Raw genomic sequence first — 23,693 nt, 5'->3', positions numbered from 1 at the left:
TGAGCTCATGGAATCCCCACTGAGAAATACCTGGGAATTAAAATTAAACCCCAGGTTTAATTTATTGACCTCTCCTGGCTGGGCCTTGCCCAGCTGTGTTGCGGGGAACTGGAGAGTAGAGCTCAATAGGGCAGGCATGTGCAGCATGAGGTGCTATTGCAGCTCTCAGAATGGAGCTACTTCAACATGGAGGAGCCTGGTCATGCTGCTGCCTGCTACTACCCCTTTGCCTTACAAGGAGGTGCCCCCACAGCACTGGTTAAACTCAAGGGTATCCTCCCATCCTGTGTTTAATTGACTGACCTCCTGTGCTGTCATGGGCCTTGCCCGTATGGCTGGAAACTGAAAGTAAAGATAGATGGGGCAGGCACAGCACGAGAAAGTGCTGTTGCAGCTCTCAGAAAGCTGTCATGACTGGAATCGGGAGTGTGGGGGGCATTTGCATCCCCTTGCCCCTATGAGAGGATGCCCATGCATCAGTAGGAAAAGCAACCCCCCTTCCCCCAGTTCTGTAACATGGGTAAAAGAAACCTAACTACTGTGCAATCTGCATGATTAGTTTCCCGTTGTGAATTCATGTATCCTAGGGAAAATGGTCCGTGTCCCTTCCCTGGCTCATGTGCTGTGTTTGCAGCTATACAGTAGTATGCTCATGTGGATGTGAGCATCTGCACTCTGGACATGCTGTAATTGTTCAGCTTCCAAATTCAGCATTAGGGAACCAGAATTTTGGGAGATGATGATTCTGAAAGATCCAAATGACAAGCAGGTAGAGAAAATTGCTGACATGCTTTCTAGCCATTGAATTCAATCCTTTAATTGGCATTCATTGTCCAATGGCTAGTACTGTTATACCAGGTGATCCTTTCAGCTGCGTATTGCTAAAGTATATTTTACAAAATGTGCATTGGTTATAGCTTGATGAGTGAGGGAGAATGTGTTATACCGAACTGATAGAAAAGAATAAGCTTGATATGCAAAGAAGTCAAGGAAAACATCGAAGACCAGTTAGTGCAGGGGTGGACAACCATTTTCAGGTTGGAGGCTGCACTGGGTGTTGGGTGACCTGTTGGGCACCACATGAGAAAAGTGGGCATGTCTAGAGCTAAAAGGGATGGTGGAGTCCAGAACCAAAATGTTAGTGCATCAATGACTGTCCCCTAAAAAGATAGTGTGCATGAAGATCCCCTTTAAAAAAGCAGAAGAAATTTTTCATTGTGCCTGTTAACTTCCAACTTCTTAAATGTCATGATAGTTAAGTTCAGGCCTAGTTTAGTAATCTTATACTGGATGAAAAGCATTGGACTTGATCTCTTTACAATCTCTCTCTAGTCCTGTTCAGGTGACAAATAGGACACACTGAATATGTAGAGGGAAAGGGTAAGTTTTCAGTGACAAGACCCACCCCTGAGCTCCAAGTGTACAAATTGTAGGCATGTAAGCTCTATCCAGATGTGTGGAGGTCAAGGATGAGCTGTTCTGCTGCGATCCTCTTCCACTTATTCCCCCCTCCACCACTGGACCCTGGTTTTGCTAATCCCAATAGTTTTGTGCCAGCGACCAAATGTATCTCCTTTCCCATGTTCTTGTATACAAAGTCAAAACCGTTAATAAAGATATTCTTCTTTTCTGCTTTTTATTAACTTTCATTATATAAAACATAATGGGCCCCTTCAGAGTTTCTTCTGAACAGGTTTCTTTTCTCATGTGCTTCTCTCCATTATGGCTCAAGTACAGTAGAAATCTCAGACATTAACATGCTACTTTAGAATAAGATGTACATCTGAACTATACAGAACATGCCGAGCCTCTTACAGAATAGCTACAGCGTGCAAAGATAGATCCAAGAAAGAGGACAGGGAGCTCTGGTCTGTACCTCTAGACACAGGTGTGAGAAGTTGGGGAAAGAGAGTGCAAAGTGCTGAGGGCTCAAGTGTGAAGCTTAAGGAGGGGAAGGGGATAAAGGGAGAGACTCCAGCTTTTCAAGGGAAAGATTATTAAATTCTTCCTGTTAGAAAGTACCTGGAATATTGCTGATACTTCTCAACAGCCAATGTTTCCCTCTGTGTTTGATCCACAGAGTATTTTAATTCTGAAACTGGTGCGTACTTGGCTTGTACTGTAGATGGAGGATGGCCAAGGAGTTATCTTCATTTAGCCAAGAGTTGGTTTCCACTACTTTTCCTTCTTTTGCCATCTCTCTGCATTTCTTCCTTGCTCTTGAACAGACCCTGCCACCCCCGTTTCTTCCTTTCCAGTCATCCTCTAGGCCAATTTCACCTCCTCCTTGTCTTAACAGTTCCCCATGCCTCCCTTTCTGACGTCCCTCTCTCTATTTCTCAGCCCTGTCCCTGAGCACTTTTTTCATTCATCCTAACCTGCACAATCTCTAGAGCCCCTTTACTCTTGACATATCCTCTAAATGTTCTCCTCCTGACACCAGTGCTGAGGTGGGACAGCCAACCAAGGCTATACCTCTGTGGCAGCATTTGCAGCCTGCTAGCTTAGGACTTCTTCATTCACTTCTGTTCACTTCCTTGTACTGCCTGGGAGACACACTAAAGGCACAGACTGCTCCTTCTTGCCTTTATTCACAATTGCCATCCTATTAGTGGGTAAACAAACATTCAGCAATAAATACCACATGGCTTTAGGGAGGTAACACTATGCAGGCACTGTCAAGCACAGAGCCCTGAGGAAGCACCTCTTTCCCCTAGTAGTCTTGCGGGGGCGTTGCTTGTAATTTTCTTCCCAGACTTAAGGCCCTTCAATGCCCTTCTGGACCTTGATAATTAATGAACAGCATTTTCTCCCTCAGGCTATGAAAAGAGCTGAAATTAAATCCTTGCCTCAGGAAAGCGAGATTTCTTGGTTTCATGTCATGCAAAGGCACAGAAATACAATAAAAATACTTGTGCTTTGCTGGCCATAACTGAAAGTTTGCTTCGCACCAGTAATGTTTCGTCTGTAACAACAGAGGCTGGGAAACTGCATTCGAGAGGTATACACAGCTTGGCTTATCAACAGTTACTTCAACTGGAAGGACTAAGTCACTTCATCTCTCATCTCTTGTTTCTTTTCACATTCTTTCTATTGTCTGCTTAGAATCCTGTCTGTCTCTTACTAACTTCAGCTTTGCTCAAGGATTTGGGTTTCTTTATATAAGGAATTTCTTTATGCTACCCATCCCCAAGAGGCTCAGGGAAGCTACCAATGACATTAAAACATTTAATATTTGAAACATTAATAATAAAAAAGAAAACACACAGCTACTTAAAACAAATGTCCCTGTACACATCCTTTGCTATCAAATGTCTGTGTGAACAGAAAAGGCTGACAATGTTTTCAAGAGGCCCGGAGGCTCAGGCATACATGAGCTTTACTGAGAGCCTATTCTACAACCAGAGGGGACCAACTCAGAGAAAGTCAGTCAACCTGTTGTAGGTGACCATAGTGTAGCAATGGCACATTCAGCCCAATATCTCCCCAGGATCATAGAAGTCTTGTGGGTTTATATCACAAGTGGGGAATGTGTGGCCCTCCAAATGTTGCTGGACTACAATTCCCAGCAGTCCCAGCCAGTACGGCCCAAAGTGAGGAATTATGGGAGTTGTATTCCAACAACAAGTTAAGGGCTACAAGTTGGCCTGCACTATGAATTGTGTCCAGAAGCACACTGTGCAGATGTTGGAACACTGCTGCCAGTGAGTGGGCATGTTCTACACCAGCTGAGTTTTTGAACACTTTTCATGGCATCCCCTAATTCAGTCCACAGCTGAGGTCAAGCACAGATTCAGAGTTGAGACTTGAACCATGTGTAGAGGAAAACAATGTTTAACTAGGTACAATTTGCATACCAGTGACACTGTACCTCCAAAGGTTGAATTATCCCACCTAACAAATACATGCATACTTTGAACCAGTTGGTGGACAGAACAGAATCCTGAGAGACCTCACAGTGATAACAAACATTTGGCCATAACCACCCTTGTGTGTTCTTCCTTCCAGTTAGGAACAGAGCCACTGAAAGGCCGTCTCATATATATTGACATGATTTAGTTCTAACAGCTTCAATATCCATATTAAAAGCCCAACTAAAGAATACATTTGGACTTAGTGGAACTAAATTGGCTAAAATACAAGGATTACAATTTATAGTATAGTCCTATGTATGCCTACTCAGAAGTAAGTCTCATTGAGCTGAGTTAAATGGGGCTTACTCCAAGGTAAGTGGATATAGGATTGCAGCTTTAATTTCATTGGGTGTCTGTACAATGGCAGACACAAAAAAGATCCCAGTTCACGTGGAGATTCTAATGGTGGCTATAGAACCATTTTTTAACAGGGTAAATCACCATAAAATGTCTTATCTTGAGAACTTTTGAGATATGGTCATATGAATTTGCCCCCACATGGTACAATCTTCAATATTCAGGAAAGTGCTTCTGAATGTAACAAAAAGCAATCATACCATGTCACCTCTTGGTGAATTTTCCATGTCAGAATGACACTCCAGTGCGCTATACTCCAATGCACATACCAAAATATAATTAAAAACTAGAAGGCCCTTGAGGACCTTTTCAAGCCTGTTCAATGAGTTCAGTTATGATAACTGTAATAAATAACACACAAACTCGTTTTCCCTGTCTTATTTAAAGCAGGTATCTAACTCGAGACTGAAGTGATGGCTGAATGTGACTCTTTAAGCCAAGGTCTTGTCATTATGAGTTGAGACTGGGGGGGAAAGCCTGACACATGAGATTGTGGGTTGAGAAGCAGTTTATGGGAGCAAAATCTCTGCACAAGAACCTTGATCAAAGCTGGCTTGATAGCTAGCTACCCAGGGGGGAATTCGTAGCATTTGATCCTGCAGGTAGTGTCATCAGCATAAAATGTTAATACTGTTTTTGCCATCACTGCGTAGCCCTCAGCTCTATCTCCAAAAGGAAATGCTGTAAATGAACAGAATATTCCTCAACTTTTCTCTTCAGTGTGTGCCCTGAGTAAGACAGGGGCTTGGATCCAACAGGCGACTGAACTTCACAAACAGCAGGTCTAAGCACACAAGAACATTGGTTTGAAAACATCCTGCAGACAGAGTTTTAAAATCCACCCCATTCTCCCTTTTTGTTTCTGACAATCTCACAATCCAGGCCTTTCGGACTGTGCTATCTTTTACACTATAAGAGTGTGTGTTTAAAGCTTGTCAATCCATGATGTAAAGTAGGTCACAGTCTATTCACCTGCAAAAGGATGAGTCCACACAGACAGTTTGTTTGAGCACAGATCTCTGTGTGGAAAAACAATCCATAATAATCCTTTTAAGCAGGTGTCCTATGTTTCATAGGAAAGTACATAATCCAAGAGAATTATCCATCGGGTGTAGAGAGGCGGGCATTTATGCAAAGGTCTTTACTATACATGGCCACCTTTAGATAGGTAAGCAATCAGTGCCACAATCACTCCAACATACACCCCTGTGCCAATGGTAATGGACAGCGCAGCAAGGAACAGAGCTCGCCGGGAAGCTGAGCTTGCCAGGTGAAAGTCCCCCTTGGAGATGGCCTTACTTGTCTGGAAACAAACAAAACAAAACAATATTTAGGTAACTCATCAATAGATCACAGCCCTCCTCATAGCTAATAATATCAGTTGGTTTTCACTGAAGAGGGCCTTCTATTGTCTACCAAAACAAAGTCTATCAACATTGTCTATCAAAATAATGGGTGTGGGTATGAATAAAATAATTGCATTATATTAGAGGATTAGATTGAGAGCTAATGTGGTGCTAGAATATTGGACATAGGCCAGGAAAACCCATTAAAAGCGGCACATGTTTATATTTTACTATCCCTTCAGTGACTGTATTATGTTGTTTCTCTTGGATATTTCCATAGAGCAAAATTCACTAATATGATCATACTGACAACACAAAAATGTGTTATCCGATTACTTATTATATCTGTATGCTGTCCCCATTTTCCTTTTCTCTACAACCTAATATCTCTTAGGCCAGGGGTGCCAAACCTCAGGCCTGAGGGCCAAAGAGAGCCTTCCTGGGGTCCTAATCTGGCCCTCTGGGGGTTTTCCAGAAGACCACGCTCCCTTTCCCTGGCTTCCCTGCTTTCCCCCAACCACCAATCATTTGGTGGTTTCACGGTTTTTGTGCAGCTTTTCCTCCATTCTAAACAGTAGAAAGGCCTCTCTGATAGGCTAAATTGCTGGCAGTAAGAGCTTTAAGATAAAATATGCAGGTATTTTTGGTATTTCTGGAATTTTGGCCCTGCCTCATTTTGCTGTCGGCCTCACACACCCCTGGAGTGCATCCTGTGAGAGCTTCTCCAAAATAGAATTTGGTCCATGGGTTGAAAGAGGCTCAACACCCCTGCCTTTGTCCATGTCCGCGCAGGGATCTATAAAATTTAAATGGTTTCACTGAGCACATATTGTCTCTATAAGCTACACAGCCTGGTGTCAACAGCGGGTAATGTCAACAGATGGTTTTCCCATGGCACATCCATGTCTGCTTTTCCAGGGAACTTCCCCTGAACTCAGTGGAGGATGGTAGCTCCTGTTTCGGTAGGGCAGTGAATCCGCTCTGGATTTCAGCCAGAACCAATCAGAACTCTGAAGGAGCTACCCAAGGCACTGAACCCTATCTCCCAAAGGGTTCAGCACCTTGGATAGCTCTTTTAGAGTTCTGACTGGAACTCAGAACAGATTCACTGCCCCACTGAAATAGGAGCCATCAGCCTCCACTGCAATTGCAATGCTGAACCAAAGGCAGAAGATGTTTTCCTGAGGCTGTGCCTTCAGCTACCATTTTACATGGCTCAGGTGCCAGGGCCTCTGGGGCCCACACTCTGCCTCTCCTTCCCACTGGCTTAGAAGGGCAGGAGCTGCCTTCACCATATTCCTCTTCTGCTCTCTCCAGGCTCCTAGGCACCATAAGAGTCATGGAGGAATCGTCCTCAGCCTTGGCTGGCTTGCTTTTAAATAACTGCAGGCAGACTTCACCTCCTCCTCCTTCCCTTTCTGCCTCCTGTGAGGCTTCCAGGTTAGGAGGGACCAAGGGATACTTCCCCATTGCTATGGTGCCACTGCCCAGTCGTTCCACTTGTCAGCTTCACCTGTCTTGCTTGCTGCTGTTCTGGTTGCTGTGGCAATGGGAGTCACAGTAACTCTTTAGGTGTTGGCCCAGCACACTGGGCGGCTGCTGCTGCATCAAGTGCCATAGGCATTGATTGGAGTCCCTGGGAGGGGCCACGTTTGGGATGGTTATACATCATGGTTATACAGAATTATGCCCCTCGCTGACTCCCAAGGGTCCAGTTCACAAGCTACTGTGCATTACTGTGGACGTGCTTGTGTTTAATCCTACCTGCTATCTTGCTAGTTAGTTTCCTAGTGGCTTTATATCCTTCAAAAGGACTACATAATTCCTTTGGTTGTAATGCTTCTGTGTCACTGGCAAGTGTTGATTTATTTCATCCCTCTTCAAATTATTTTTTTCCAGCCATTATAATACTGGTGCTCACTAAGATGTTCTGGGTTGAGAGCGAGCTGTTATTTACTTTTGTTCTTTATTTCCTATTTTTAGCAGAATTTAGTCAATATTAGAGTTCTGTTTCTCAGCTACTGTTGCCAGGTTTCCTTAACTGGTCTTTTCAGTGGTTCCACCAAACTCTGGAACTCCCTCCCTAGACAGATGAACTTGGTGCTTTCTTTACTAAGGCAAAGTCTGTCCTGTTCTCTTTTGTCTTAAAGGCCCTCCTCAGAGAGGCTTGCGTGGTGCCTACGTCATGGTATTTTCGGTGTGAGGCAAAGAGCTTTTTATTCTCCCAGGCATTTTAAGAACTGTTTTTAGTGCTTTTAGATCTTAGCACTTTTATTCTGCTGCTGCTGTTTTTGTTCGTTTGTTTAATGTCGTTTATATGCTGCACTGTTACCGGTTTTATTCTTTGCTGCTGGTTTTACCTTGGTTTACCATCATTGTTACTAATTTTTATCATTGCCTATTGTTTTGTATTTTATGTTTTTAATTTACCTGTATGGAAAACTGCCCAGAGAACTCTGGTTATTAGGCAGTCTATAAGTGTAAGAACCCCTTCATGGATCACTGCCTTGTTGTGGCGAAGGGGCTTGCGTAACTCAGTGAAGCCATAAGCTATGCCGTGCAGGGCCACCCAAGACGGACAGGTCATGGCAGAGAGTTCTGACAAAATGTGGTCCACTGGAGAAGGAAATGGCAACCCACTCCAGTATTCTTGCCAAGAAAACCCCATGGAACGTATCACAAGGCTAAAAGAGATGACGCCGGAAGATGAGCCCCTCAGGTCGGAAGGTGTCCAATATGCTACTGGGGAAGAGCAGAGGGAATTTCCAAGTAGCGCCAGAAAGAGTGAAGCAGCTGGGCCAAAGCCGAAAGGACACTCAGCTGTGGATGTGTCTGGCGGTGAAAAGAAAATCCGATGCTGTAAAGAACAATATTGTTTAGGAACCTGGAATGTCAGATCAATGAATCAAGGTAAGCTGGAGGTGGTCAAACATGAGATGGCAAGATTGAACATCGACATCTTGGGAATCAGCGAACTAAAATGGACAGGCATGGGCGAATTTAATTCAGGTGACCATCATATCTACTATTGTGGGCAAGAATCCCTTAGAAGAAATGGAGTAGCACTCATAGTCAACAAAAGGGTGGGAAAAGCAGTACTGGGGTACAATCTTAAAAATGATAGAATGATCTCAGTACGAATCCAAGGCAAACCATTCAACATCACAGTAATTCAAGTCTATGCCCCAACCACTGAGGCCGAAGAAGCTGAGGTTGATCGGTTCTATGAAGACCTACAACACCTCCTAGAACTAACACCAAAAAAAGATGTCCTCTTCATCATAGGGGATTGGAATGCTAAAGTAGGAAGTCAAGAAATCACCGGGATAACAGGCAAGCATGGCCTTGGTGTACAAAATGAAGCAGGACAAAAGCTAATAGAGTTTTGCCAAGAGAACATGCTGATCACTGCAAACACTCTTTTTCAACAGCACAAGAGGCGACTCTACACATGGACATCACCAGATGGTCAATATCGAAATCAGATTGATTATGTCCTTTGCAGCCAAAGATGGAGAAGCTCCATCCAATCAGTAAAAACAAGACCTGGAGCTGACTGTGGCTCAGATCATGAGCTGCTTCTTGCAAAATTTCGGCTTAAATTGAAGAATGTAGGGAAAACCACTAAACCGTTCAGGTATGACCTAAATCATATCCCTGATGAATACACAGTGGAGGTGAGGAATAGATTTCAGGGATTAGACCTGATAGACAGAGTGCCTGAGGAACTATGGACGGAGGTCCGTAACATTGTTCAGGAGGCAGCAACGAAATCCGTCCCAAAGAAAAAGAAATGCAAGAAAGCCAAGTGGCTGTCTGAGGAGGCTTTACAAGTAGCTCACGAAAGAAGGGAAGTGAAAAGCAAGGGAGAAAGGCAAAGATATACCCAACTGAATGCAGAGTTCCAGAGAATAGCAAGGAGAGACAAGAAGGCCTTCTTAAATGAACAATGCAAAGAAATCGAGGAAAACAACAGAATGGGAAAGACTAGAGATCTCGTCAAGAAAATTGGAGATCTCAAGGGAACGTTTTGTGCAAAGACGGGCATGATAAAGGACAAAGAAGGCAGGGACCTAACAGAAGCAGAGGAGATTAAGAAGAGGTGGCAAGAATACACAGAAGAACTATACAGGAAAGATCTGAATGTCCCTGATAGCCATGATAGTGCGGTCACTGAACTTGAGCCGGACATCCTAGAGAGTGAAGTCAAGTGGGCCTTAGGAAGCATTAGTAACAACAAAGCTAGCGGAGATGACAGTATTCCAGCCGAGCTATTTAAAATCCTAAAAGATGATGCTGTTAAAGTGCTGCATTCAATATGCCAACAAATTTGGAACACTCAACAATGGCCGCAAGACTGGAAAAAGTCAGTTTACATTCCAATTCCAAAGAAGGGCAACGCCAAAGAGTGTTCAAACTACCGCACAATTGCGCTCATTTCACATGCCAGCAAGGTGATGCTCAAAATCCTACGAGCTAGGCTTCAGCAGTATGCGAACCGAGAACTACCGGAAGTACAAGCTGGGTTTAGAAGAGGCAGAGGAACTAGAGATCAAATCGCCAACATTCGCTGCATCATGGAGAAAGCAAGAGAATTCCAGAAAAACGTCTATTTCTGCTTCATTGACTACACTAAAGCCTTTGATTGTGTGGATCACAACAAACTGTGGCAAATACTTAAAGTGATGGGAGTACCAGACCACCTTACCTGTCTCCTGAGAAACCTGTACAAGGGTCAAGAAGCAACAGTAAGAACCAGACATGGAACAACCGATTGGTTCAAAATTGGGAAAGGAGTACGACAAGGCTGCATATTGTCACCCTGCTTATTTAACTTATATGCAGAGTACATCATGAGAAATGCCGGGTTGGATGAATCAGAGGTCGGAATTAAGATTGCTGGGAGAATTATCAACAACCTCCGATATGCAGACGATACCACCCTAATGGCAGAAAGCGAAGAGGATCTCAAGAGCCTCTTGTTGAGGGTGAAAGAGGAGAGTGAAAAAGCTGGTTTGAAACTCAACATTAAAAAAACTAAGATCATGTCATCTGGCCCTATCACTTCCTGGCATATAGAAGGGGAAGAAATGGAAGCAGTGACAGATTTTACTTTCTTGGGCTCCAAGATCACTGCAGACGGTGACTGTAGCCATGAAATTAAAAGACGCTTTATCCTTGGGAGGAAAGCTATGGCAAACCTAGACAGCATAGTAAGAAGCAGAGACATCACCTTGCCGACAAAGGTCCGTCTAATCAAAGCTATGGTTTTCCCAGTAGTAATGTATGGCTGTGAGAGATGGACTATAAGGAAGGCTGAGCGCCGAAGAATTGATGCTTTCGAACTGTGGTGCTGGAGAAGACTCTTACGAGTCCCCTGGACTGCAAGGAGGTCAAATCAGTCCATCCTAAAGGAAATCAACCCTGAGTGCTCATTGGAAGGACAGATACTGAAGCTGAAGCTCAAATATTTTGGCCACCTAATGCGAAGAGAAAACTCCCTGGAAAAGACCCTGATGCTGGGAAAGACTGAAGGCAAAAGGAGAAGGGGACGGCAGAGGATGAGATGGCTAGATAGCATCACGGATGCAATGAATATGAACTTGAGCACGCTCCGGGAGAGAGCGCAGGACAGGAAGGCCTGGCGTGCTATGGTCCATGGGGTCACGAAGAGTCGGACACGACTGAATGACTGAACAACAACAACAAGTGTAAGAAATACATAATAAATAAAATAAGCTTTTAAGTAACACTTGTGATCTGGGTGGAGGGCATTTCCCATTTTCTAAGCAATGCAGCCCCCTATGCCTTCCCCAAATTTGCTCTGGATAGCTGGGGGACCCTATGGAAAAATTAGAGGAGGTGGTGCTAGGGGCTACAGAGGGCGGGGGAATCAGCAAAGATTGACTCCAGCCCCTGGAGCATTTCGAGTTAAACTCTGTTCAGGAAACGTTGATGTCAGCAAAATGGAAATTGGATCCAACATATTGTTTATTATTTTGTGTTTAAGTTTTGTATTGTAAGCTGCCTTGAAGCTATATGTGAGAAGGCGGGATAGAAATCTTATAAATAAGTAAAATAAAAGTGAGTCTTAGCTAAGTCTATATTGGCAGCCTTTGGAAGTCTAAACAAGAAACGCACAGATATTTTATTCACATCTTGTTCATTCTTAATTAAAACCTAGGACCTGATTTCTGCTAGGTCAGTTTAATTACAGTGTAACTCATAAAAAAATCATTAGAAACCCATCATGTACATGAAATCATGTAACAGATAGCTTTCACATTACAAATCTTTTCAATGGTTTTTACCTGCTTCTACAGAAACTATATATCACATTAGGGAAATGCAATTGATATAATCTATTTGGACTTCAGTTGAGCATTTTATAAAGTATCACACAGGAAATTACTACTTAAACTGGAAATGATGGGTAGGGTAATGGCTTAGGGGAAGCAGACAAAGTGTTATGCTAAAAGGTAAACGTTTAAGCTGGATAGATGTAACAAGTGGACTTCCTCAGCAATCAGTCTTGGGGCCTACTTTACTTATTATGGATCCTGAGGAGGGAAGCAGGAGGCTACTAATGAAATTTGTGAATGACACAAGGTCAGAAACCTTATAAGAGCAGAGAATAATTGAGTAATTATGCAGAATGAAACTGAATAATAGAATTGACATTACATTCATTAATACAAAGAGTCATGCATTTGGGGACAATATTTTTGTTTGTCCTCCTATTCATTTATTTAAGCCAATTTAAATCCCACCCTTCTACCGTAGTGACAGTAGGGCATCTCTGTTGTCAGCTTTCAGACTAGAAAGGAGGGAGGAAGAAAGAACTTGAATATAAGATAAGCATAATGAAAATGTGACTTATAAGCCATTATATGCTTACATCCATGCATTTTTAATGTATTTGGAAGGACATTTCTAGTATGAATACTGAAGTATTGATGCCACTGGTGAGGTTCTATCTGAAATAGTGCTGACAATTTTTCATTGCCCATGTTCAAGAAGGCTAAATTCAAATGGATCTTTCCTTCCCCAAATTGGCAAAGACTCCTAATTGTCTGCTGCAGAATTTTACCAATCTACGGTGGAGAGTAGGCTCTAGGAGAAGATTTATTTCTGCCCCTAAATAACTTTGCAGGAGAGGTGGTACAGAGCACTATGGGCTGGTTCACATGTCACAATAAGCCACCCTGAAAATGAGCCATGGTAGATTGGTTGTTTGCTCTGTAACCCACGTTACTTCTGACAGATGATTGGACACTCTGCTTGCCGTGGCCTGTTTCCCCTTTAGTCCTCCCAGCACATATGCCATGGGCCTTTACAGCACAACCCCTCTCGTATCCTTGACCCTACAGAGGGAAACTTTTCCAGCTTCCCACCCTGCTCCGATAACTACCCCTTTTCAGTGCAAGTTTCCTTTTGCAACTTCTGCTTTTTTCTGATGCTTTAGAGGTACACAAATGGGTTTGAGGTTTTTTATATATATTTTTCTAATGCCATTCACAAATGTGCAATTGCACACATTCGTCTGTCCACTATTTGCTTTCTTCAGCAGTACAGATCAATATCCCGTCTGTACCTGTGGAAATCCCACTTGTCAATTTCATCCTCTCCCTGTATTATGTCTTGAACTGACACTTGTCAATTTCCTCCCCCACTTTGGTGCTTCCCTTGACTCCAGACTCGGAAAGCGGTGGCTGAATAGGACTGAGCTATTGGGGTGGGTGTAATTTCTGCTGGAATTTGGGTTTAATTACTGCGGGAGTATGGGTGTACTTATTGTGAAAATGGGTTTGGTTCCCCCCCCTTTTTTCCTTCTGTCATTTCGCAAGTGCACACTTGCAAATGACAGAAAAGGTTAAAAATAAAACAACAACCCATTTTCGCAGTAAGTACACTGAAACTCGCACAGCAAGTACACACATCCACCCCAATAACTCTGTCTTGTTCAGCTGAACTGGGGGAGGAAACTAGCAAGTGTCAGTTCAAGAAATAATATAGTGAGAGGTTGAAATTGACATGTAGGATATCGATCTGTACTGCTGAAGAAAGTAAATAATGAACAGGCGAATGTGCACAATTATGCACTTGCGAACAACAGGAATTTCTAAAAAATAAATAAAATGAATACCCTTGTGTACTTCCAAAGCTCTGGAGAAAAAAAGGTTGTGGATGAGTTACAGACATTCCAAGTGTCATTATCAGTGGAGGGGTGGACACCAGTGACAAGGGAAGAGGGAGGCAGCAGTAGTGACATGGTGAGGAACCGCCATGTTTTTCGACTCTCTTTCCAGGCAGCTTTGTAGTAGTTTGGGACAAGCTATCATGCCGGGTTAGGACATTACAACAAGCCACCCTGAAAACAAGCCACTTTCAACAACCCACCAACAAGCCATGGGTTCTCAGGGTAGCTTATACTTTTGTCTCTAGACCCATCTACCACTGGCTTCAGCTTGCCCACCACCAACCTGCAGGCACTGACAGATTACCAAAGGAATGTGGCCTTCGAAAGAAAAAAAGTTGCTCACCCTTTCTTTAAATGACCAGTGATGAACCATAACTAGAACTTCACATGGTTTTCACACATGAACAGAGACATATACACTCATGCACTCAAGTCACACCTCAAAGTTGCTGCAGTGCAGAGAACTCTGTTTCTGAACTTGGACATCTGTCCTGGGAACATGGACACTGTTCCTTTGTTGTCTGAGGAGATCACAGCCACTATGTTGGGAACTTGATACAGAGACAGCCCTATCATTGTGCAAGATAAGGGAACCCACCTGCAGGTGGGGTAGCATTAAAAGGGAGTGAATTAATTATTTAGTTTACTATTATATTTTTTTACCACCATGATGATTTTGTCCCTCAAGCACCAAAATATTTTGGGGTGCCTCTGTTAAGTGTACGCATGTGTGTAGGGAGAGGGAGAGAGAGAGAGTGAGTATACAGGAAACACTCTACATCCCAGGAAACTCCCAAATAATTTCATGTTATCAGAGGACCCAGTTTGGTGGGACTGTGACATACTTAGTGTAATGGTTAATCTAGCCCTGCCAAGCCACTTTTATAGAGCAATTCAGTAAGCTAAGAAGAATGCTGTATATAGAAGGAGACATTAGATGCAAATTCTTACCCCTTGAGAAAAGTAGAAGGCAGCAATTCCCAGAGGCCAGAAACAGCAAAGCATTGAGAAAATAGCTAATCCTAGGTGGTCTCGTGGGGGAAGCATCAGAAAATTATCTTCACTCTCGCTGTCACTTGAGGAGTCACTCTGGAAAGCAAATTAATTCAGGAATGGTGACCAACAGCACATTGTATGTCTGACCCATCGAGCATCTAGCAGGAGCAGTAATTTACACTATGCATATTTGGTGTTGCTGCCATGACTACACATTTCTCTTGACACACGGCAGGCAGATGATCCTCATGGGGCAGGAAACTTCCCCGCTGAGCAATGTAATGCAATTTCAGTGAGAGGAGTCCATCACATATGTAAAAGACAGAGTCAATCTCTGTGATCTAGGCTGCTTATCTGCCAAGAAACAGTGGCTAGTATGAATAAATCCACTGGGAACTGGATGTCTGATGGAAATCTAGAAGATGACATACAGGGCATCACCTCCATCATTATCTCTCCTTCCAAATTTACAATACCTGACACCTGTTAGGCAGCAGATATTCTGCTTAGCATGCTGATTGAGAAAGATCTCCGTTGCTTCAATCCACAAGCCATTTAATCTGGAGTGGTCCAGCAGATATTTTATCTGCTGGACCTAGTAGTCCAGCCCAGTAGTCCCAGTAGGACTTCAGTGAGATTGTCTGGAAATAAGAGACTTGTGATTTTCAGCAATCAGTGCACTAGTTGTACTCTTCCATAAGTCTGCTCTGCTAATCTACTGAATTACCTTATCCTAGATGGCAATAATATCTAAAACACAAAACTGAAAAAAGTGCAATTGGGAAGTATACTTCTAGACAAATAATCGGAATCCACTAGTAATACTGGTGTATAGGTGAGTAAATATGAACATTAGAATCTAAAGAAATTGCATTATCTCAACAAAATATTTAAATAGCTGTAATCAAACCACTTATTTCAGAAAGGGCCCCTTGATTTCTAATGGGCTTTTCCAGAGTAAGAATTCTGAAGATTTGAGTCAGAAGATCAGCATCTGGTTAAAAAAAAATGGCAACAGTTTGATTTGTACTATACTGGAGAGTTGTCATTGCTTTATAGCTCAGTCCTAAATATATTCACTGGAAGAAAGTTCCATTCATTTCAGTGGAACTTTCTTTCAGGTTAAGTGTGCTTAGATACACAGCTTTTTGCTGTTAAATAACTCAGTGTGAAATAGTGACCCAGAAAACTGCAATATAATAATAACAATAATAATAATAACAATGATGGTGGTGGTGATGATGATGATAATAATAATAGTAATGCTAGAACTTCACTTAGTGCTGTCAGCTCTAACCCTTGATGTGAAGCAATTGGCATCCTATCGTTTTTTCTTTTCCCCCATTGAAAGTTGCTTCTGCTGCATTGTCTGGCTGTAATATTTCTAAGATATCTATCACCACCATGGCATTTAAGTAGCACCCCCCTTCTCTTCCTCTCATTAAGTATTTTACAGTCTTTCCCCCCACTCTCTCATTTGACCTTCTTTGCAGCTGTACTTTCACATATCCTCTCCTTCTTCTTAACAGTTTCACACAGGGGGAAAAATGGATTTGCAGAATTTCTATAAACCATATTCTCTTTGTCCACTTGGATGTGGGGCAAAATTCTAACAACGTAAGTTCTTGGATTGAAATAGATTCTCATTTGCCTCTCAGGCTAGATTTTCACCTCACTAGTTGGGGGTTTGAGATTTCCTTGGAAAATGATTTTTCTTTCTTGAATGTTGGTGAAATGGGGTCATTTTCATCTTCAGTCATGTACTTCATTTGAGTTAGGTCCAAAGCTAGTAAAAATTCCTCATTCTAATTGCATGCCCCTCTATTTCCAGCTGCATTGTTCTTAACAAATTATCTCAGTCCTAATTCTTCAGAAATAAGAGAAGCTATATCTCAGATGGAAGAAGTTACCATACAACATTTACCCTATTTTTGCCTACTGTTATTGCTTATATGTTAAACAATTGTGACAGTTTGTCTATTTACCTCCCAATCCTAAGCATGCTTTCTCAGAAGTTCCAAGTGTGTGTGTGAATACTGTAGCCTAAGAAATTTACCTCATATTCCTGCAGTTCTTCTTCTTCCACTTCATAGGATACTGTTTGGATTTTGATGTCATTTTCCACTAGGGACCGCCCTTGTGTTTCCTGCCCATCTGAGGTCTCAGTGGGGGGCTCTTTGTTTTCCATGAAGGTTGTCTCACAGCTCTCACCTTTATTGTCCTTGACTTTGACATTAGCTTCATCCTTCACCAGGATGAAATTTGGGCCATACAAGGCTTCGACAGCCAGTTGAAGAGAACTGGCATCAAGCAGCTGGTGAGTCCTTGCATTGCCAGAATTTTGGAAGATATAGGAGTACAGTTTGCCCTGGCAATGGTGGCCTGAATAATCCTGGTGGTAAGTGTAACTGCCATGAAGGTGTCCATTGTTCTTGGCCAGCAGGGGATTCTGAAGTTCACTCACACTTTCCATTCTTTTGAAAACTCTATGTGAAATGCTTCTGAAATAGATGAATGTCCTGGAGAACAAAAAAAGGCAGAAAGTGCATAAATGGGAGAAACTAATTAAGTGGTTCAACAGCAATGATTGTGTTATCTCAGTCAGCACTACACTAGGGACACATCTGTCTTGGTGGAAATCCAAGGGTAGGATCCATACCAGACATATTCCAGGATGCATCTTCATCTATAGAACTTGAGCTGTGGCACTTTTGGGAAATGTTGATGGAGGTTGCTTTCACATATTTACTGGCTTCTTAAAATTAGGTCTGCAGTTGGGGCTCATGGCTCCTGGAGCCCCAAAGCCATAGGAACATAGGTAGTTGCTGTGACATTACACATCTGTATATATATATATATAATTTGTGAGTATAATAGTGTATTCCTGTTATAAGTCTGTATTTATGCTGAATATCTCTAGGGTGGGAATGGGATGAATGGCAGGAAGAATGGTGGATTTGCATATGTGTGATGATTGGCTGAGTGAGTGAAGTGGGAGGTGGAGTGTGTGTTATATAAACTCTGTGCTCTGCTTGAGAGAGTCAGATAGGGACAGGGATAGGATTTGACAGGGATAGGATTTTAGGATTGAGAACTGAGAGGGGTGTGTGTCTGTGGGAATTGTGAGGGGATTGTTTGAGCATGTGATTTAGAGTACTGTGAATGAGGGAGCATATATTGATAGAGCCATTAAGAGTTACTTGTTTATTATTCAGCAACTTATTTGCTGTAGTTAAAGAAGTGTATTTGTATAAACAAGTGTGTCCTCGCAGATAGAGGACTGAGTGTGGGTTGGACCTGAGCCTTAAAGCTCCTGGTGGCAGTGAAACCCAGTGTGTGTGAGAGAAGGTGGTTCCTGCTGGGATAAGAAAGGCTTTAAAGAAGGGGAATTCTCACTAGGAGAAGGCAGGAATGCCACAGCTGCCTTATACCAAGTCAGACAGTGGGTCCATCTACCTCAGCTTTGTCGACACTGACTGGCAGCAACTCTCCAGGGTTTCAGGCAAGAGTTTTGTGCTCTGCCACTGAGCTACAGTCCCTCCAACTATGGTTCCTCCAAATACCCAAGCCTACTACCAGCCTGGTTTGTTGGAGAGCTCCTCAGCATGGGGGGGGGGATTTGGGGGCAGGGGAGGAGTTGTTTTCAGTGCACTAGCACACATGACTCCTCCCAAAGAAAAGAGAAACCTATATGCTACTACTGTGTGCGAGGGCTGGGCTATAGCTGGGGACTCTGGAGATAAATGTTTCCATAGTAGAAGCATTAATTCAGTAGTGCTTCCTCTTACTTAGCCTTTGATGTATTGTTTGAAAAGGAAGCTGTGGCGGGGTGGGGGGGAATACATGAACGTTTAATGCATTCAGAGCTCATGCATTCCTGCCACATAAGTCCCTTTCTTTTATCTTCCATTAAAACTGTGGTAAGAAGAAATGCAACTTACCTCTCCCACACTTCTTTAAAACATCCAAAGCCACTCTGTGGTCTCACAAGCCCTAAATACTTTTATATCCATTCCTTGCAATTACCTTATTTAGTGCTGTACAAAACCCTGATAAGTCACTGGGGAAAATGCTGCAGAGGAAAGGAAGATCTGTACTGTATTGAAACCATTATCAAAGTACTAAAGATCTGGACTACGTGTTATATAGTGCTTTGATAACTCAGAAAAAAAAGATCTCAGCCATCAGAAACAAGAATAAAGTGTGGACTTGCCTTAGTTTTTATGGAAAATGACAGCATTTGGCTGCACTATTGGACATAAAAGCGTGTACTTCTCTCCCAGGCTGTCAAAATATGGCCTGAAAACTGACTTTATGTGAGTCTTTTTGTCAGCCTCACTGTGGCAGGTAGTGAAATCAGACTAGGAACCATGTGATAAGATGGGAAGGTCAAAGCCATCATGATGGCTGGAATCTGTTGAGCATTGCCCTTTCTCCTTGGCAGCTTGAGAAAGGGGAACAGAATTTGATGTAAATGCACAGTGCATTCTTTATGCTGGGTCATAACTTCCTGCAGAGCTACAGCGAATAACAGATGGCCCTGGCACAAACCTGAGGTTGGCATCCCCTGCAAGAACCCTCCTTGCATTCTAAACAAGCAGGGCAGTGAATTACAACCATTTCATTTGTGGCTGCTTCCAGTAAATTTAATATATTTTGCATGCTAAAGAACTGCTATAGAGTTCTTCAGCATTTGGACTAAAGCTTACAAGGCAAGAGTAGAAACCAAAGGATGGAAGAAAGAAAATGGAGGGAAAGGCTGCTTGACATGGAAGCAACACTTTCACAAGCAAGTGTCCACCTCATACTAACAGTGGGCTAGTTCTCATGACATGACAGCCTGCCATGGGCTATTTAACCTACGGTGAGGCTGTGGCACTTGCATGGTGCATGTGGCCACCATTTTTCATATTCAGTCCCTACGGGGGTTGTTGTGTCATGCGAACCCGGCAAGCATAACCCTAGAAGAGACCATGGGTTATGCAAGGGTTGTTTAACCCTCCCTCAATCCATACTTGCTGGGTTCACATGACATGATAACCCCCAAGTGGGGGTTGCATATGCAAAGTGGCACCCACAGGCACTGTGGCTCATCATGGGTCCATGCCGTTACATGTGAACCAGGTCACTGTCTCTATATTTTTAGGAAACCAACAGCCCAAACTATTCGCTCCCACCTTAGATTACAATCTGTTTTCTGTAGTCAAGTTCACTGGCATCATCATATCACACACCACTATGTAACATCATGTCACGGCTTGTGGTCTGGAGGCAAACAGGCCAGCAAGGGGGCAAGTGGAGCTGGGCAGTCCAAGGGCAATCAGACTTCACCCAGTCCTGGACAACAGTTGCTTGGACTATGACTATAGCACCAGATGGAATCTTGTTGGCCTCTTATATCAGCTGACTCCAGCTGAACTGATAGCTGCAAGACCATCTTCTAGCCATTCATCCTGGTAGTGCTACGGTCAGGACTGGCCCTACCACTAGGCCAAGTGAGGCAACCACAGCAGATGCTGGCAGCCCCCCTGGCTATTCCTCCTGAGCTCCCTGGCTGTTTTCTCTGTTGGAGGACAGTGCTGCGTGTGCCACTTGGCCTGCCCTGATCCCCTAAACTGGCCTGCTCTGCCCAGTTCTGGTGGAAGATGCTATTCCATAGACAGCATTGAAGTAAAATTCAGCTGGCAATCGAGCTAGCTTCTATATGTGGAAAGGGTGATGGGGTGCCATCTTGTCCTTCATCTCAAAATATCTTGGGCCATCCTTGGCTACAGTTCAGCAGTGAGCAGGCCAGCAGCTCCCTCCACCAGCAAGCTGATGTGGTTGTGTGCAGAGATTAAGGCACCTGGGTCCTGCTGCTGGTGGCCCTGGTGCAAGACCATTCACGTCTTACAAATAATCCCATTGGCTGGGTGGTAACCCATACTACCCCTTCATGGATCACTGCCTTGTTGTGGCGAAGGGGCTTGCGTAACTCAGTGAAGCCATAAGCTATGCCGTGCAGGGCCACCCAAGACGGACAGGTCATGGCAGAGAGTTCTGACAAAATGTGGTCCACTGGAGAAGGAAATGGCAACCCACTCCAGTATTCTTGCCAAGAAAACCCCATGGAACGTAACACAAGGCTAAAAGAGATGACACCGGAAGATGAGCCCCTCAGGTCGGAAGGTGTCCAATATACTACTGGGGAAGAGCAGAGGGAATTTCCAAGTAGCGCCAGAAAGAGTGAAGCGGCTGGGCCAAAGCCGAAAGGACACTCAGCTGTGGATGTGTCTGGTGGTGAAAAGAAAATCCGATGCTGTAAAGAACAATTTTGTTTAGGAACCTGGAATGTCAGATCAATGAATCAAGGTAAGCTGGAGGTGGTCAAACATGAGATGGCAAGATTGAACATCGACATCTTGGGAATCAGCGAACTAAAATGGACAAGCATGGGCGAATTTAATTCAGGTGATCATCATATCTACTATTGTGGGCAAGAATCCCTTAGAAGAAATGGAGTAGCACTCATAGTCAACAAAAGGGTGGGAAAAGCAGTACTGGGGTACAATCTTAAAAACGATAGAATGATCTCAGTATGAATCCAAGGCAAACCATTCAACATCACAGTAATTCAAGTCTATGCCCCAACCACTGATGCCGAAGAAGCTGAGGTTGATTGGTTCTATGAAGACCTACAACACCTTCTAGAACTAACACCAAAAAAAGATGTCCTCTTCATCATAGGGGATTGGAATGCTAAAGTAGGAAGTCAAGAAATCACCGGGATAAAAGGCAAGCATGGCCTTGGTGTACAAAATGAAGTAGGACAAAGGCTAATAGAGTTTTGCCAAGAGAACATGCTGATCATAGCAAACACTCTTTTCCAACAGCACAAGAGACGACTCTACACATGGACATCACCAGATGGTCAATATCGAAATCAGATTGATTATGTCCTTTGCAGCCAAAGATGGAGAAGCTCTATACAGTCAGTAAAAACAAGACCTGGAGCTGACTGTGGCTCAGATCATGAGCTTCTTGTTGCAAAATTTTGGCTTAAATTGAAGAATGTAGAGAAAACCACTAAACCATTCAGGTATGACCTAAATCATATCCCTGATGAATACACAGTGGAGGTGAGGAATAGATTTCAGGGATTAGACCTGATAGACAGAGTGCCTGAGGAACTATGGACGGAGGTCCGTAACATTGTTCAGGAGGCAGCAACTCAATCCATCCCAAAGAAAAAGAAATGCAAGAAAGCCAAGTGGCTGTCTGATGAGGCTTTACAAGTAGCTGAGGAAAGAAGAGAAGCGAAAAGCAAGGGAGAAAGGGGAAGATATATCCAACTGAATGCAGAGTTCCAGAGAATAGCAAGGAGAGACAAGAAGGCCTTCTTAAATGAACAATGCAAAGAAATCGAGGAAAACAACAGAATGGGAAAGACTAGAGATCTCGTCAAGAAAATTGGAGATCTCAAGGGAACGTTTTGTGCAAAGACGGGCATGATAAAGGACAAAGAAGGCAGGGACCTAACAGAAGCAGATGAGATTAAGAAGAGGTGGAAAGAATACACAGAAGAACTATACAAGAAAGATCTGAATGTCCCTGATAGCCATGATAGTGCGGTCACTGAACTTGAGCTGGACATCCTCGAGAGTGAAGTCAAGTGGGCCTTAGGAAGCATTACTAACAACAAAGCTAGCGGAGATGACAGTATTCCAGCTGAGCTATTTAAAATCCTAAAAGATGATGCTGTTAAAGTGCTGCATTCAATATGCCAACAAATTTGGAACACTCAACAATGGCCGCAAGACTGGAAAAGGTCAGTTTACATTCCAATTCCAAAGAAGGGCAACGCCAAAGAGTGTTCAAACTACCGCACAATTGCGCTCATTTCACATGCCAGCAAGGTGATGCTCAAAATCCTACAAGCTAGGCTTCAGCAGTATGCGAACCGAGAACTACCGGAAGTACAAGCTGGGTTTAGAAGAGGCAGAGGAACTAGAGATCAAATCACCAACATTCGCTGGATCATGGAGAAAGCAAGAGAATTCCAGAAAAACGTCTATTTCTGCTTCATTGACTATGCTAAAGCCTTTGATTGTGTGGATCACAACAAACTGTGGCAAATTCTTAAAGAGATGGGAGTACCAGACCACCTTACCTGTCTCCTGAGAAACCTGTACGAGGCTCAAGAAGCAACAGTAAGAACCAGACATGGAACAACCGATTGGTTCAAAATTGGGAAAGGAGTACGACAAGGCTGCATATTGTCACCCTGCTTATTTAACTTATATGCAGAGTACATCATGAGAAATGCCGGGTTGGATGAATCAGAGGTAGGAATTAAGATTGCTGGGAGAATTATCAACAACCTCCAATATGCAGACGATACCACCCTAATGGCAGAAAGCAAAGAGGATCTCAAGAGCCTCTTGTTGAGGGTGAAAGAGGAGAGTGCAAAAGCTGGTTTGAAACTCAACATTAAAAAAACGAAGATCATGGCATCTGGCCCCATCACTTCCTGGCATATAGAAGGGGAAGAAATGGAAGCAGTGACAGATTTTACTTTCTTGGGCTCCAAGATCACCGCAGACAGTGACTGTAGCCATGAAATTAAAAGATGCTTGCTCCTTGGGAGGAAAGCTATGGCCAACCTAGACAGCATAGTAAGAAGCAGAGACATCACCTTGCCGACAAAGGTCCGTCTAATCAAAGCTATGGTTTTCCCAGTAGTAATGTATGGCTGTGAGAGCTGGACTATAAGGAAGGCTGAGCGCCGAAAAATTGATGCTTTCGAACTGTGGTGCTGGAGAAGACTCTTACGAGTCCCCTGGACTGCAAGGAGGTCAAATCAGTCAATCCTAAAGGAAATCAACCCTGAGTGCTCATTGG

The 23,693-nt window shown here is 43.3% G+C and overlaps 1 protein-coding gene across 2 annotated transcripts in view; it reads right to left on the bottom strand.

Moving 5' to 3' along the window:
* Positions 1 to 1,641: 1,641 nt before the first annotated feature.
* Positions 1,642 to 23,693, bottom strand: part of SYNDIG1L (synapse differentiation inducing 1 like) — a 61,561-nt gene continuing 39,509 nt past the window's right edge. For both annotated transcript variants that reach the window (XM_084842426.1, XM_084842416.1), the window contains exons 2-4: positions 16,870 to 17,332; positions 14,769 to 14,906; positions 1,642 to 5,574 (exon numbers count right to left, since the gene is read on the bottom strand). In XM_084842426.1, the coding sequence (XP_084698552.1) occupies positions 5,416 to 5,574; positions 14,769 to 14,906; positions 16,870 to 17,286 (714 nt within the window). In that variant the 5' untranslated portion in view covers positions 17,287 to 17,332 and the 3' untranslated portion in view covers positions 1,642 to 5,415. The remainder of the gene's footprint in view (positions 5,575 to 14,768; positions 14,907 to 16,869; positions 17,333 to 23,693) is intronic.

Source organism: Heloderma suspectum, chromosome 1 (genome assembly GCF_057233095.1).
Source record: "Heloderma suspectum isolate Gila_16-S chromosome 1, 16-S_ref, whole genome shotgun sequence".
Classification (NCBI taxonomy): domain Eukaryota; kingdom Metazoa; phylum Chordata; class Lepidosauria; order Squamata; family Helodermatidae; genus Heloderma; species Heloderma suspectum.
This window is presented reverse-complemented; position numbering and strand designations above follow the sequence as displayed.